This window comes from Epinephelus fuscoguttatus, linkage group LG1 (assembly GCF_011397635.1).
Source record: "Epinephelus fuscoguttatus linkage group LG1, E.fuscoguttatus.final_Chr_v1".
NCBI classification, from domain to species: domain Eukaryota; kingdom Metazoa; phylum Chordata; class Actinopteri; order Perciformes; family Serranidae; genus Epinephelus; species Epinephelus fuscoguttatus.
Window position 1 is genome coordinate 838,425 of NC_064752.1, and position 14,997 is coordinate 853,421.

Genomic DNA, 14,997 nt, shown 5'->3' on the forward strand with positions numbered 1-14,997 from the left:
ACTTACAAAATAAGAACAAATTGTGGATATGAACAGATCTTATATCACTGCCTGCATGAGGCCCACTGTCTTATATCGATCACAGGCCCATGAATTGAATCAAATCAAAACTGTATCGTGGCAGACTTTTGATATCGGCAAATATCCAAATAATCAATATAATATCTTATTGGGATGAAACTTGTGATTTCCTCCCCTGGTATACAGGACACAATATAGCAGATTAGGGACAGATTCAGGTGGGGAGCCGTAACTTGAGTAACACTGGATTAATAGCTTATCTTTAGTGCTCTCTTTTTTATTGTGCAAACACAAACACATGAGTGACTCACTCTATAGTCGTCTTGTCCAGTACTCCCGTCACAGGGATGCCGTAGAAGCGCTGCATGGCAGCCACGGCAGACTGCATGGCGTTCTCCTCTCGTAGATCTGACGTGCGGACGTCGTGAGGCAGCAGGTAGCCGTAGTTCTCCAGCCACGTCTGAGAGAGAGGGAAGAGGTAAAAAGACAAGGAGGAGAAGTTTGTTAATACAGTTAGAATCCATTACAATCCTTACTTTATCTCAGGGTTCAGTTTAACCACTTAAGATAGTGTCACAGACGCTGACAAGTGGCTAACTTACTAACTGCTGAGTTGTAGATGCTCAGCGACACAGTCAGCAGCTGTAGCAGTGACACAGCTCAGAGAGTGTGTTGAGGTACTTTGAAACCCTTAGTGCCTGATTGCTGCTGTTTGCATCAAAATATATGCTCCTTCTCAGAGTCATTACTCAGTCAAATCTGAACACACGGACATGATACAAATATTTTTAGATTGATGTCCATCACTAATGAAGTTTATGAAAACATAGAAACAAAGAGAGCTGCAGAACTCGCCTTAGGATCATCACATCTTAACTTTTCTTCAGTATCACAGTAAACACACGACAGTTGTTCGTACACCCATGGACACACTGCAAACAGGAACTGCTAATAGCATGCACCATAATATCAGCACATCATCAGTATTGGCTTTATTGTATTGGCTCTACTCCAAGCTCCCTCCTCACCCTGCCTCTTAGGCTGAGCCCAGTCTGTCACCCAGTCTTTCACGTCTCCATCTGCTGCTGGGCCATCATGTTAAGAGTATGCATGTTTAATATGATGTTAATTCCACTACAGAAGAGATGATGATCATTTAAATTAGGACTCGAACAAAGTGGGTATATCAATAACAGTTACCTGTCAAATGAGTTGTTACATATCGGCAAAAAATCCAAAATCTTGCATCTCTTCTTTTAACGGTTTTATATTTGCCAAAATGTAAAAATAAAAATATAGATAGCCAAAATATAACATGCCGCTCAAGTAGCCCACAGCTTACTCACTGATTTCATGGCAATAATGTAGATTTGACTTTGAAAACCAATTAAGGCAAAAACACACTGACCCATCAACAGCAGCCTGAGATATAACGTAAGTATTCAAACAACAGATGTGGCATTTTACATTAAAGTTCTCTCTTTAGTGAAGTTTTCCTCTGATGCAGCGAAGCAGAACAAGAGAGAGGAGGGAATAAAGGGTGTGGTGACGACCGAAAGAGGATGAAAACAGACTCTGTGGAAAAGAGAGAGGACACAGAGAGATTTATGGACTGTGTCAGAGAGAAACAGAGAGAAAGAGATGAAAGGACAAGGAAAGCACCATTCCTCCCAAAAATCTCACAGAAAATTTGATTCACACTGATCCAAAATCGATGCTGAATCCACAAGTTTCCTGGGATGATTCTTATTATGTCGTATTTTTCACTTTGCAGCGCGCCTGTCTCTTTAATATGACATAACACAATCTCACAGCCCTCCTGAGAGGGGGGAGAGGAAGATGAAGAAGGGAGAGGAACAAGAGAAGTAAATGAAGAAGAGGGAAGAAAGGAAGAGAGAAAATAGAACGAAGGGAGTTGAAAGAGAGAAAGAGCAGCAGGCAGAAAGATGAGAGAGGGGAGAGGAGGGTGGGGAGAGATAACGAGGGGGGAGGTTGAGCCCTTCTCCACAGTAGATCATTAATATTTCAAAGTGTGTGCCAGCCTCTCCCAGCCAGTCCGAGCCCAGCACCCAGTGCTCAGCTACAACATGAACGTCTGCCTAACCACCATGACGGACACGGAGAGGTTAGCAGCGCCGAGGGATCCAGACTGTCATTTATCCCGAAGAGAGAAATATTCCCCGTCTGATCACAGCCGACCTCGAACAGTTACACACTCACAACCTTATACACACTTTAACGTGTGAGGAGATAAACCTCTGATTTCTGTTTCATTCTAAAACATAATATCACCATTTGAAACAAAATAAAAAAGACATTTTGATAAAGAAATAACTTAAAATATGTTTAATGGGTTCGCTATAAAAACCTGTAACTTGATTTAAGTCTGCCAACATAATGTGATATTTAATGAAGGATCAGTTTTCCTTTGTTGGTGATAAAACATCTAATGAGCTCTGCCTCTGAGCTCGATGCCACTAAATCCTACAGAGGAGAGATGGCTGTAAGTTTCCTGTTCTGTGTTTCTATCAGGTGTCTGTCGACAGATAACAACCCAAACATCTTAGCTCCAGACTTATTCGAAATATTTTTATTGGCAAATAACATTACCTGCAGGATACACTGTGCTAAAGAAAGCGGCATCCATGCTAACATCTTTTTATTTTAAAACGTTCTCTGTACACACAATCATTTCAGCACCGTTTCAGAAATAATCTCCATCTGTACTAACGGGCTGAGTATTTTTTTAAATTATAATACCAGTAAGGGGTGTAAGGAACCATTGATCTGGATCTATATATCAATTCAATGACCAAGGATTCCAGTATCATTGATGCAAAGTGAAAACATCAATCTATATTGTCATCTTTGGGATGATTGTTGTTTTGAAAGTTTCTGACACCGTCAAACAGCAGCAGGCAGATGACAGCTTGCAGTAAAGAGAAAGATGATGAGGATAACGTTATATACTCCAGCATAAATCAGCAGAGTGGAGATATTTCCAATTTCGGAGAAAAAAACCCGGCACATGCTGTATGTAAACTATGACCTTATGAGATAAAACATGAAATGACATGACCTACCTGGACGGTAGCGCCGTAACGGTACATGTATTTGTGTCGAACCTTTCGGTATGCGACTTTGGGTTCAGCACGACCCTGTACCGAATTATTGGCCGCAGGATATTATTTTATTTTATTTTGTTTCATTTTAATTCCGTTTTTGTGAGCCGAACCATTTAAAATTTCTAGTTCCCCGATGGACATAATTGAGTGACGGACCGAGTCCAACCGTAAATATCCACTTTCACTTTGTGCAGCGCATTCTAGCATTTTGACAACATGGCAAGTGAACCTGACGAACCTGAAGACCCACCCGCAAACCTTAAGTCCTCTATTTGGGAACACTTTGGTTTCAGGGTAAAATACGAAGATGGAAATAAACAAGTGGACAAGACAAAAGCAGTGTGCCGACACTGCAGAACAGTGGTCGGGTATGTACTTGGAAACACGTCTAACATGCTAACGCATCTAAAGCGACACCACCGAGTTTGAACGTTAACCAGCATGACTAGAAAAAGCAATCTGGTACGAACTACGATATCGTCGTCGTTTAAAAAGAAAGAGCGTTTCCCTGACCATCGCGCTAAAGAAATAACCAATGCCATTGGAGTTGAGTAAAATTGTTTAAGCTGCACTTTAGATATAAGCATGTTTTGTTTACTGCACTTTAACAAAGCTAAGTAAGTTCCTAGTAAAACTGAATCTGAGCAGGCTTTAAAGCTGACCAGCTGCACTATACTTTTTATTTTAATTGAGTTAAACTGTTTAAGCAAAAATTTATATTTATATTTTTCATTCAAAAAATGTATTAAAAAAACAGCCGGGTTTTATTTTTCACTTTTATATTTCTATTTTCATTCAAACAATGTGAAAAAGCAGGATTTTATATATATTTGTTTCATTCAAAAACTGTGTAAAAAGAGTTAACTGCTGTGGTGGTATGTTTTAATAAGGTTAGCAATAAGTAAAAGATATTTAATAGTTGTCTATTTTTTTCATTACTGTACCGAAAAAAACGAACCGTGACTTGTGTACCGAGGTACGTACCGAACCGTGATTTTTGTGTACCGTTACACCCCTACTGAACGGGCATCTCATTCTGCTAACTTGTCACTACAGCAACATCAGCTGCTCTATTTCAACAATGTTGGGCTAAAAAAACATGCATGCAGGGTGAAATTCAGCTGTGTTGTTCTGACAGAAGACACAGTGACTTAAACCAACAGTGAGTTAGAAAAAGTCCAAACAACACATGTCATTTGTTAAGTAATGAAGGGAGGAAAGTCCGCTAGCTGCGAGGCTAATTTATGCAATGTAAACATGTGTAGACTAATGATGGGTAACTAGCAAAAAACAAATGACATGTCTGTGAACCTTGACAGCTATTATTGAGCTGAATTTTATACCTTTGTTGAATTATCTTGTTGTTTTATGTCTGTTGGGAGAAGTTTGTGTACATTAGACAGACAGGCCTGTTTTAGAAAAAAGGTGCTGGTTTAGGTTAAAATGAAAAGATTTCTACCAGAACCAGGACTTTCTGGTAGAAAGAAGAGAAGAGATCTCTTGAGACTAACAATGAGGTAGAACTGTTACTAGCAGTAACATATAAGACGATCAAGGTAGTTGAGAACAAATTTAGAGTTGTTGCAAAGTCATCAAATCATTATCCATCTCCAGTGGAAGCCACACAAGAAAACACAAAATCACAAAAGGCATGCAGACGTAGCTCTGATGTTTTGGCTTGACACATTGTGACTGATGAAACCTACTCAAAAAGTGAAAGTGTGTGTGTGTCATCATTTCCAAATGTCTCTGTTTTTGCTTGTTCAGACAAAAACGCAACCCCATAGTTCCAAACTAAAACAGGATTAGCAGCATTTTCAAAGTCTCCATTTCAGAGGTGTGGCATGGACGCTCGGTGTAAACGTGGTAATAGTTATACATCTTAAAACCGTATTAGTGTGGATGAAGCCTGACTGTTGTGTTGTCTTCTAAACACATTTGTTTCCATCCCAGGTCACTGCTGCACAAAAAATGGAGGATGTGTGAAACAAGCTATGTGAGTGCTGATCTCTAACTCTACTGTTTAGCCAACATATTTAGACTGTGATCTGCCTCTAATCCTGAATGTAAATGTGAACACAATGTGCCACATGGTCCATGAGCCGAAAGAAAACTGAGCGCTTACAATCCAATTAAAAATCTGTGGTGATGACAACATCACTGCTCTCTAACAAAACATCTCAATCTGAGTCCTGTAATTGAATTCTGGTCCATCCAGACGACGATAAAAAAAAAAAAAAAAGAAAGGAAAAAAGAAAAGAAAACAGAGCTCCGGGCCAAATTCAACAAATCCGACTGTCAAGAACAAGACCTCTATTTGAAGAAGACAAAAATAATGATTACACAGTTTAATCTATAAGAACAAAATCAACAGTGCAGTCTTAACAAGTGTTGAGATTTCAGCAAACATCAATGTTGTTCTTCATGAAGGTTTTGTGTGTCTTTTTCATTTCTCTAAACTAGTTATTATACACTGAAGTACTGATATCACAGTGTTTCCAAATCATTAATATTTCATTCTCCCTCAACAACTGACTGTCACGTGCAACACAAAAGTGGCCAAAAAGGTTTTGAAAGAGAAACTCTGTTTATTTAGAGTGTGTGTGTGTGGCTGTGAGTGTCCTTAGCCCCTTACCCTAACCCTAACTTAAACCTTACTGTAACCTGAACCCTAAACCCAAGTCTTAATCCTCATACAGTCCTTTAAAGAATGAAGGCCAGCCAAAATGTCCTCACTTTCCAAAAATGTCCTCACTCTGTTGCTAAATTACATGCTGTAGTCCTCACTTTGCAGCATGCACAAGTAAACACACACGTCTTTATCACAAAGTGAGGACACCTTAACAAAACATGCGTAGCGAGGACCAGCCTCCCTCATGGAGTCATCTTTAATAGAAGTGCCACTTTAAATTAGTAGGAACAAAATTATAATCCATCACTCTTAATAAAACTTGGCTCATGGCCTGAACGAGCACTGCAGGGACCTAAACTAAACTAAAGGTTGAAGTAATCACAAATAATTAGTTAATGTGGTTTTGATATAGAATTTTAGATCTTATTAGACAACTCATTTTGACAGATGTAAGAAATTTATGAAATTGACTTGATGGTCACACACACACACACACACACACAGACACACACACAGATACACACACAGTACTCTCTGCAATGACGTCTCCAAGGACCACGATACTGCATTAGTCAGTATGTTTGTGTGTATGTCCATGCATGTGTCTTTATACGGCCTGTGTTGCTGTGTCTATATGCAAGTGCGTGTGTGTGTGTGTGTCCCTGTGTACTCTGCTGACGAGTGGGCCAGCTGCTGCTGGCTCAGAGGAAGCAGTTTGAATTAAATAATTCACCAGCTGCTATTATACAACAATTACTCCAGTGCCATCAAAGCTCTGAACACACACACACACACACACACACGAGTTGCATACAACATGAGTGCAGCAACATAAATCACTGGTGAGATTAAAACCTCCCAGCCAGTTCTTATTCCAAAGACGTCAAATAACAGGGCTTTGTCAGTGATTTCTGCGTCCGACTCAGACACCTAAAGCAACCTTTTGCGGCAATATGACACGCCGCTGGGTGGCGTCAGTTTGTAACACTGCCAAACAGAACCTTTTTTTGGTGTTATTATATGCCACCGGTCAGCTGTCATGGCAGTATGATCATAGATGGGCAACATCAGTTCGTAACGCAGCCGGATGGCACCTATCGTAGCAGTATGATACGCCACAGGACGATGTCAGTTTAAAAAGCTGCTGATAACAATGCAATATAAGGTGCTTGAAAGTCCCTGTAGGGCCGGCAGGAGAGGCGGTGGATGGATCCAACAACTCCTGGACTTTCACCCTAGAAACTGGTTTTCACTTCCTGTAAGAATGTGGAGCCAAACCATGGTGGGTTTTTTCTAAACCTAACCACGTGCTTTTACTGACATCCCGGCGTTGGTTGTGGCATCCCAGAACGTCAACAGCAGAAGCAGAACACTCAGTACATACTATGTTGACTTGAAAGTCCACTGACAAAGAGGCGAGTATGACGGCTTGGGATGAGAACGTGTTGCAGCCGAACGTGTTTAACCTCCATATGTGAACATTTTTAATTAATATTTTTCTCTGGCTCGGACAACAAGGTTTCCCACAGCTGGTGGACAGTGATTCATCGGATGTTCTCAGAGTTTGGGAAACCACAGAGACACAAAGTTCAGTAACCAGCTCGTGAACATGAAGCCTGAGAAACACAATTATCCGGAGAGAACAAGAGGAGAAGCAGTCATGGATTATAGAGGTGCTCCCCACAGAGAGGCTGCTGCACACTCAAAGGAGGAGAGTTTCACTGCCCTGCAGGACAAAATGACCAAATTATGTCTTCAGCACGTCGCCTGGATTTATGATCAAAACCAATAAATGATAACTTCACCAGGTGCCGAGATTTACCGCTTTCAAAGCTTAATTTATTTCCTGAAAACTAAGATAAAACATTCCTACTGCTGTTTTCACTGCTCGACAACCACATCACGTAACATTTTAGATAGATAAGGTAAAGGCACAGTTGGGACTTTTTTGACACAGCAGTATGCACACATAGGTGACATCTATAAATGTATCAGGTGCTTCTTAAAGGTCCAGTGTGTATGATTCAGGGGGATATATTGGCAGAAATGAAATATAATAAGTATGTTTTCTTTCGCGTATAATCACCTTAAAATAAGAATCATTGTGCTTTCATTACCTTAGAATGAGCTGTTTATATCTGCACAGGGAGCAGGTCCTTGTCTACAGAGGTCACCATTTTGAACCGCCATGTTTCTACATTAGCCCAGAACGGACAAACTACACACTGGCACCAGAAAGGGACATTAGGATTTTTGCATCAGTCACTGTAGTTAGCAGTGTCTCTCACAGAAGTTCTACCTTTCCATTTGTTTATTTATTTATTATTTTTTGCCCGTGTGTCCTCATGCATCAGTCTGTGTCCCTTCTCAAAAGTCTGAGGTTTTTGTAGGACCCTGAATGCAGCGAAGGCAGAGCTCATCATGTGTTCTCATTTCTCCTCAGCTGTAGTTTGTGGAGTTGTGCGGTGAATAACTGTTCAGTCGATCTGATCAGAGCTAATCAGATCAGATCAGATCGATGAGAGGAGCAGCTGTTTGTGAGTGACAGCAAAGTTTTGAACAATTTAGTTTTACTTTCACTGCGCCTGATGTTCTGCTGCTCTGTCTGTGCCCAGAGTACACTCTGTGCTTCGAGAATGTGGTGCAATGAATAACCAGATGGTTTATATATATTTCAGCAGCGCTCCTTATTAACGATCCACCTCCAAAGATAGAAAATCAAAACGTGGCTGCAGATGTTGCCACAAATAAATCAATGTGTGGAAACCACTAATGCCTTGTTTCCACTTTTGTATGTGACAGGTGTCTGTAGATTCATAAATATACGGACAATGCCTCTAGTGTGTGTCCAACGCAAGGGAGTACATTTCTTCATGGATAGAAACCTGTAGCCATGGGGGAGGGGCTAATTTTGTCCGTTTTCTGCCATCCAGTAGTTTGAAAATAATACCGGGACAGAAAGAGGACCTGTCAGATACGTGGCATGTTTTGTGAAATATTTAATCAAAAAGACTGAACGAGTCATAATGAGAACCCGACTGGATATAACGGGTAAGTATATTGTAGCAGAATAACATTAGTCAGATTCTCAATGTGTTAAAACTACATTCTTTTTCATTACACAAACTCACTTGATGATCAACACAGGAAACTGAATTGAAGGAAATAGCCTGTTAGCTAGTTAGCAGGCTGTTAACTAAGCTAGCACATTGTCATATAGTCTCTGTCAATTCCACCTCAAAAGCTGAATTTTTTGAACATACTTGAGGCAAATTCCAGACAGAAATATTGCTGAGGGGAGGAGTTTTGCAGGAACATTGGATATTACAGATATTTCCATTGGAATAAATGGACTCCTGGTTCATCTCTGTACACATGCGTAAGTGGAAACGAGGGGTTAATCCCCCTAAATCTTACACACTGGACTTTTAATTTGCACATAAAAACAGTTCAAATGACAGGACTTTGAAACAAAATCAAAAAAACAAAATTTCAAACCAGGAAAAATGTTTTAGCTTTAATGGAAACTAGCTCTTTAATTATCTATGTTAGCTCATGTTGTTTTGTTGGGGTGAGTAATTTCATACATGTGATTTGTGTAAACGCAGATAACATGTTGCTGTTATTCTTGCATGATGTTTAAAAAGGTTTCTAAATACATTCTAAATATTTTCTAATACATCTGTATATTGTATCTTATATATCTGGATGAGAGCGCAGCGGTCACACTTGTTTACTACTCAGAGACGTGTTTCAGAACGCTCACAGGGTTCAACTCGGGTTCAGTTATTCTGCATAAACTTTTGACAGAAATCATAAAAATACAGTGAAACACAAACTGTGATGCTGGGATGTAGAGACCTCATAAATATCACAGCAAATAAAAAACACAGAAGGGTGCATAGCACCATAACAGAAGTGTTTTAATTTAAATATATTAACAATGCTTTAAATCACATCACACTCTGAACAAAGCTTCACTGTTGTAACCAGTGTTAATGTTTCTGTTTATGGGATGCAGCGACTCTGAACTGAGCTTCAGAAACCCCCTGCAGCTCTCTGAAGATGACAGTGAACAAAATATAAATCAAAATAAAATGAAACAACTTACTGCACAATAAATACCTCAAACTCTTGTGTTTAGTTCAGGCTGACCCGCAAAATGAATATTCACTCACAACTACGCAGGTTGATTTTAGCGCTGCTCATCGTGGACTATATTGCTGTCATTGTTCATTTTAGTCAAAGCATACAGTTTGAAAACGAGGCAAACGTGGCTCCAACTAGAAAACAATGTTTTGATGCATTGGATGTGCTGAATGTGCATATTAAGGCAGTACAGGAGGAGGTGCACCTTAATAATCCTCCAGGACTGTAACATGCTCATGTTTAACCCAAACAATGTGTCATGTGACTGCAGTTGCTTCACATCCAGGTCGCAACACCTTCTCACCACAAACCAACCGCACCAGAGTTCCTTTGGAACCGGACTGAGACCACCTCTTCAAGAAGGTCTCAGTCCGGTTGTTTTGATGTGTTCACAACTGCACAAACGAACCGCACTGAGGGGGCAAATGAACTTGAGTTCAACTAAACCGAACCAAACATGGCAGGTGTGAAAGCACCCTTCGACACTTAAAGATCCAGTGTGTCAGGTTTAAGGGGATTTAGTGGCAGCTACAGTGAGGATTACAGATTGCAACCACCTGCAACTTCTCCTGGTTAGAATTTCTTCAGTGTTCATTGTTCAGTTTTCACCACGAGCTGAATAATCTGCAGAGGTCTCTTCCTCTCCAAAACAGACTCGTTAACTTAAACCAGTAACAACACTGAATAAAGCAGTTTTATGTTATAAATCAGTGTTTCTCCAATGCTGTTTGGCGGGTCGGAGGCGTTCAGCCCGTCTTGCTAATCCAGATGTTGAAATAACCCATGTTTACATTTTCTGAACAAGCAAACAATTTTGGTTGTGAAAACACTGGACAGTAGTCCTTAAGAGGGGAGGTGGCAGCTGATGTTTTAATGCTGTAAAAAATGTCTTAGAGGAGGCTGGGCTGGATGTTGAGCACAGAAAGTATCTGACATTATATTGGTGGATGGGGTTTGACGTTATTTACTTCATTGTTGCAGCAAATTCAGTGTAATTTTGTGAGAGGCTGCTCGACTACATCAAGATCCTTGAATGATTCACAACATTTTTTCCACGTGCTTTTCATGCAAAACCAACTCATGCAATGTATTTATTTAGAAATACACAGCATTAAAGGTACACTGTGTTGTGTTTCTGTGCAAAATCCACTCTACAGGCTTGCCATACTGTAAATGACACTGTGACAGCATCTATAACTTTATGTCAGCCAAACAACAGGTCTGTGACAGCATGAAGACAGCACAGTAAAAATGTTTTAGTTATGTACTTCAGTCATGAAGATAAATTCACTGACAGCACAGAGCTGTGGCTCACGACGGTGCCACATTTCTTAAGTGCAGCTGTTGGTAGAAAACCTTCCTGCCACAGCCGATCGATACAGACAAATGACTACAGAACAGAAAACTAAATATTACAGAAAACCACCTGGAAAGCTGCTTGAAATAATTAAAACAATAAATATCGCAGATGACAGGGTCAGAGTGTCTGACAGAAGAAAAAATATACTTCAGCCTGCTGGAGGTGGAGCTGCTGCAGCTTTACACTCTGGATGTAGAATCCAGACATGCTGTGGTGTTTAACAGTTGTTCATTAGCGCCTGAGCACCGACCTGTGTTAGGACCCTGCTGACATTACTCAGTTTATTATCAGTAGTGTTTAGACAAATGAATCGCCTTTTAAAGGGACAAAAGGTGCTCGAAAAGACACTAAACTTTGCACACACATCAAAACTGGCGCAACTTTTGATATTTTAGGGATCTCATGCTCGAGTGTAAAAAAAATGGCTTGATAGCGCCCCCTGTAACCACTGCATCTAGATGTCAGAACATTGTAAGGCACATGTAACATCCTGAGATTTAAAACTAGAATTAATGCCCCGTGGTTGTATGCCTTTGAGCACCAGCCAAGCTGCAGTTACAGTCTCCATCCATGTCAGTGAAAACATGGATGCTTCACACACAGAAGATCTATACAATCAGCACAGTTTCAAGATTAGAGTCGCCAATTCAGTATCTGACCACATGTCTCCCCTTCTGTTCCTGAGATATGACGTGCAGAATATTATGATGTTACTGTGACCTTGACATTTGAACTTTGAAAACTTGAAATCTAATCAGTTCGTCGTCGAGTCCCAGTGGACAATTTTGTCAACTTTTAATAAATTCCCTCAAAGTGTTTGTGAGATAATGCGTTCACGAGAATGGGATACATACGTACAGACAACCTGAAAACATAATACCAACAGTTACAGCCATTGCCAGCACAGAGGCATAAAAAAGTCCATTTGAGCCAATCTGTAAACCCAACAGGAAGTCAGCCGGGGACTATGTTTACATGCACACGAATATTTCACTATTATTCCGCATATGAAAGTATTAGTTTGATATGGGTCATGAAAACAGCACATTCTGATAAGATAGTTCCTATTAGGCCTTTTTCTGAATTTAGCATTTACCAATTAAGACACGTCAGATGTGTCGGTATTCTTTGGACATGTAGACAGCACTTTGGGAGTCTGTGTCTTGACTGGAGTATTTAACCACAGTTTACAATTCACGACCTCTTGTCTAACTGAGTCGAGATGCATGCCTGAAAGAAAAGTCCACATTTCTGGTGGAAAGAAGAAATACAACTACTTCTAAAAATCACCAACAACTTCGTTATCAACAGGTTTCTGGATATATACAATAAGGCAACACCAAGCTTTTCAAGAGGTGGTTGAAGGAATGAGAGGGAGCCTGTTTGCATGGTCCAAGAAGTCCAGCACTGATAACTCATATTTGGATGCAAAGAACTAAAATGAAACGTAGGGCTGGGTGATATGGCTTAAAAAACCCATTGTGATTATTTTCTTCTCTCTCTTCAGCCAGTTTGAGCTCTGGGAGGCGCTATAGAGTCCCTCTGGCAACAAAAAAAAATGTATCTAAGAAGTCCTTTATTGTGCCATCAATATCCTCAACTCAACAAAGTGACTGAGTTTTAAACCACAGACAGACAATGAGTTTATTTAATGTGTTTAAGTGTTTTGTAATGACTTTGTTTTACTGACTGTCTGCTTTTTACGTCTTTTGTGTTTAGTGAGCTGAAGAACAAATTTCCACCCATAGTGGATAATAAAGATAAATTCTATTCTATTCTAGGCTATGTTGCAATACATGATATATACATCTCAATAAATTCAAATCTCCTCTAAACTGCTGTAGACTACCAAATTAATAGAATAAACTACAGTTACAATAAAATTAAATAAGGGGGCTACTGTCATATTATAAAGTTAAATTAAATATGGTATTAATAAAGTTCAACAAAATACTGTTAAATAAATCAAAGTGGAACCACTGGTGCTTTTATTTTCAAGCACCCGGCTCACCTTGGACTGGAAGTGTTGCAGAGAATTTAACTGTTGATGCTTTAAACAGGAGGATTTTATTCACTGTAAGCTGTTAACAAACCAACAGCTCTCCAGTTCACATAATAATAGTATTTGCAGTGTAGGGTATGCAAGGTAATGACAAGATGAAGGACAAGATAGAGGCCTTCGCTTTCTGCTGCAAAAACAATGAATGCTCCAGCTATTATGGTTTTTATTTTAGTTCAATATATATACTGGATTATGCAACAATGATCTCCCACTGTCATTACAGGAAAGTACCTGCGTAATTATAGCAAAACACCACGTCTGCACTGCGTGTAATGTACGGTAATGACATGCTGATAGGGAAGACAGAAGAAAACAATCAACGCTGTAACTATTATGGTTCTCACTTTAAGATCAATTTAAACAGGATCATGCAAACAATGATACCCTGCGGCCATCCACGGGATGTCCGTTATCCATCCATCCATTTTTATCTGCTTATCCAGGGCCGGGTCGTGGGGGCAGCAGGCAGCTCCTCCTGAGGACCCAGAGGTGTTCCCAGGCCAGAAGGGATATGTAATCCCTTCAGTGTGTTCTCGGGCATGCCTCTCGGGCCTCCTATCAGTGGATGCCCAAGACACCTCCAACAGGAGGCGCCCTGGAGGCATCCTGAGGAGGAGCAGCGGATCTACTCCGAGCTCCCTTCGGATGTCTGAGGTCCTTACCCTACCTCTAAGGCCCAGACACCCAATGGAGGACACTCATTTTGGCTGCTTGTATCCGCAATCTCATTCTTTTGGTCACTACCCAGAGCTCATGACCACAGGTGAGGGTTGGGACGTAGGGACATCCCAACATCCGTTATTAAAGGGTTAAAGGACGTGTTGAGTCAGCAGCAGAGGACACAGGTCGTACCAGGCAGCTCCCACGTCTGAGTACGTCTGAGTAAATAACTGTTCGGTCAGCATCATCACCCAGCTGAGCACCAGATTAAATTCATACACGAAAGTCTGAGAGACTGTCGTTTCTGTGGTTGGACTTGGATTTGAATGCATCACCTTGCAGTAAACCCTCTGCCTCTGAACACGAGACATTTCTATTTAACTTGTCTCTCCCACACGCCCACTCTCCCTCTGTGGACTACTCATCTATTCAGTTACATAAATTACATGACAACATCAGCAACAAACTAAATTTCCAGCCCCTGGTCTAAAATGTATTCTATAAATCAGAGCACTCTCACTGCAGCATGTCATTTGTATCTGTTGCTTCTGGAAGCCAGGTGAAGGGTTCAGAAACAGGGACAGTTTGTGTGAGACATTTAAGGATTCATATTTTCAGTTTACATATTCTAAACACAGTTTAAAGCTCCAGTGTGTGTTTAGGATTCAGGGGGGTATACTGGTAGAAATGGGACATAATATAATAAGTATGTCTTCCTTCTTGTGTAATCACCTCATGATAAGAACTGTTGTGTTTTCATCACCCTAGAATGAGCCGTTTATATCTACATAGGGAGCAGGTCCTCGTCTAAGCAGATCACCATGTTGCACCACCATGTTTCTACAGTAGCCCTTAAAGGACAAACCAAACACTGACTCTAGAAAGGGACATTTGCTTTTTGCGTCGGCCTCTGTAGCTAGCAAGCTCCTCCACGGTAAGCAGCATCTGAAAAGAAGTTTTAAAGTTTAAAAGGGGCTCAGCAGAATGT

The 14,997-nt window shown here is 40.5% G+C and overlaps 1 protein-coding gene across 2 annotated transcripts in view; it reads right to left on the minus strand.

Moving 5' to 3' along the window:
* Positions 1-14,997, minus strand: part of mmp24 (matrix metallopeptidase 24) — a 107,020-nt gene that overhangs the window by 55,569 nt on the left and 36,454 nt on the right. For both annotated transcript variants that reach the window (XM_049586307.1, XM_049586305.1), the window contains exon 2: positions 333-481. In XM_049586307.1, coding sequence (XP_049442264.1) covers positions 333-481 — 149 coding nt within the window. The remainder of the gene's footprint in view (positions 1-332; positions 482-14,997) is intronic.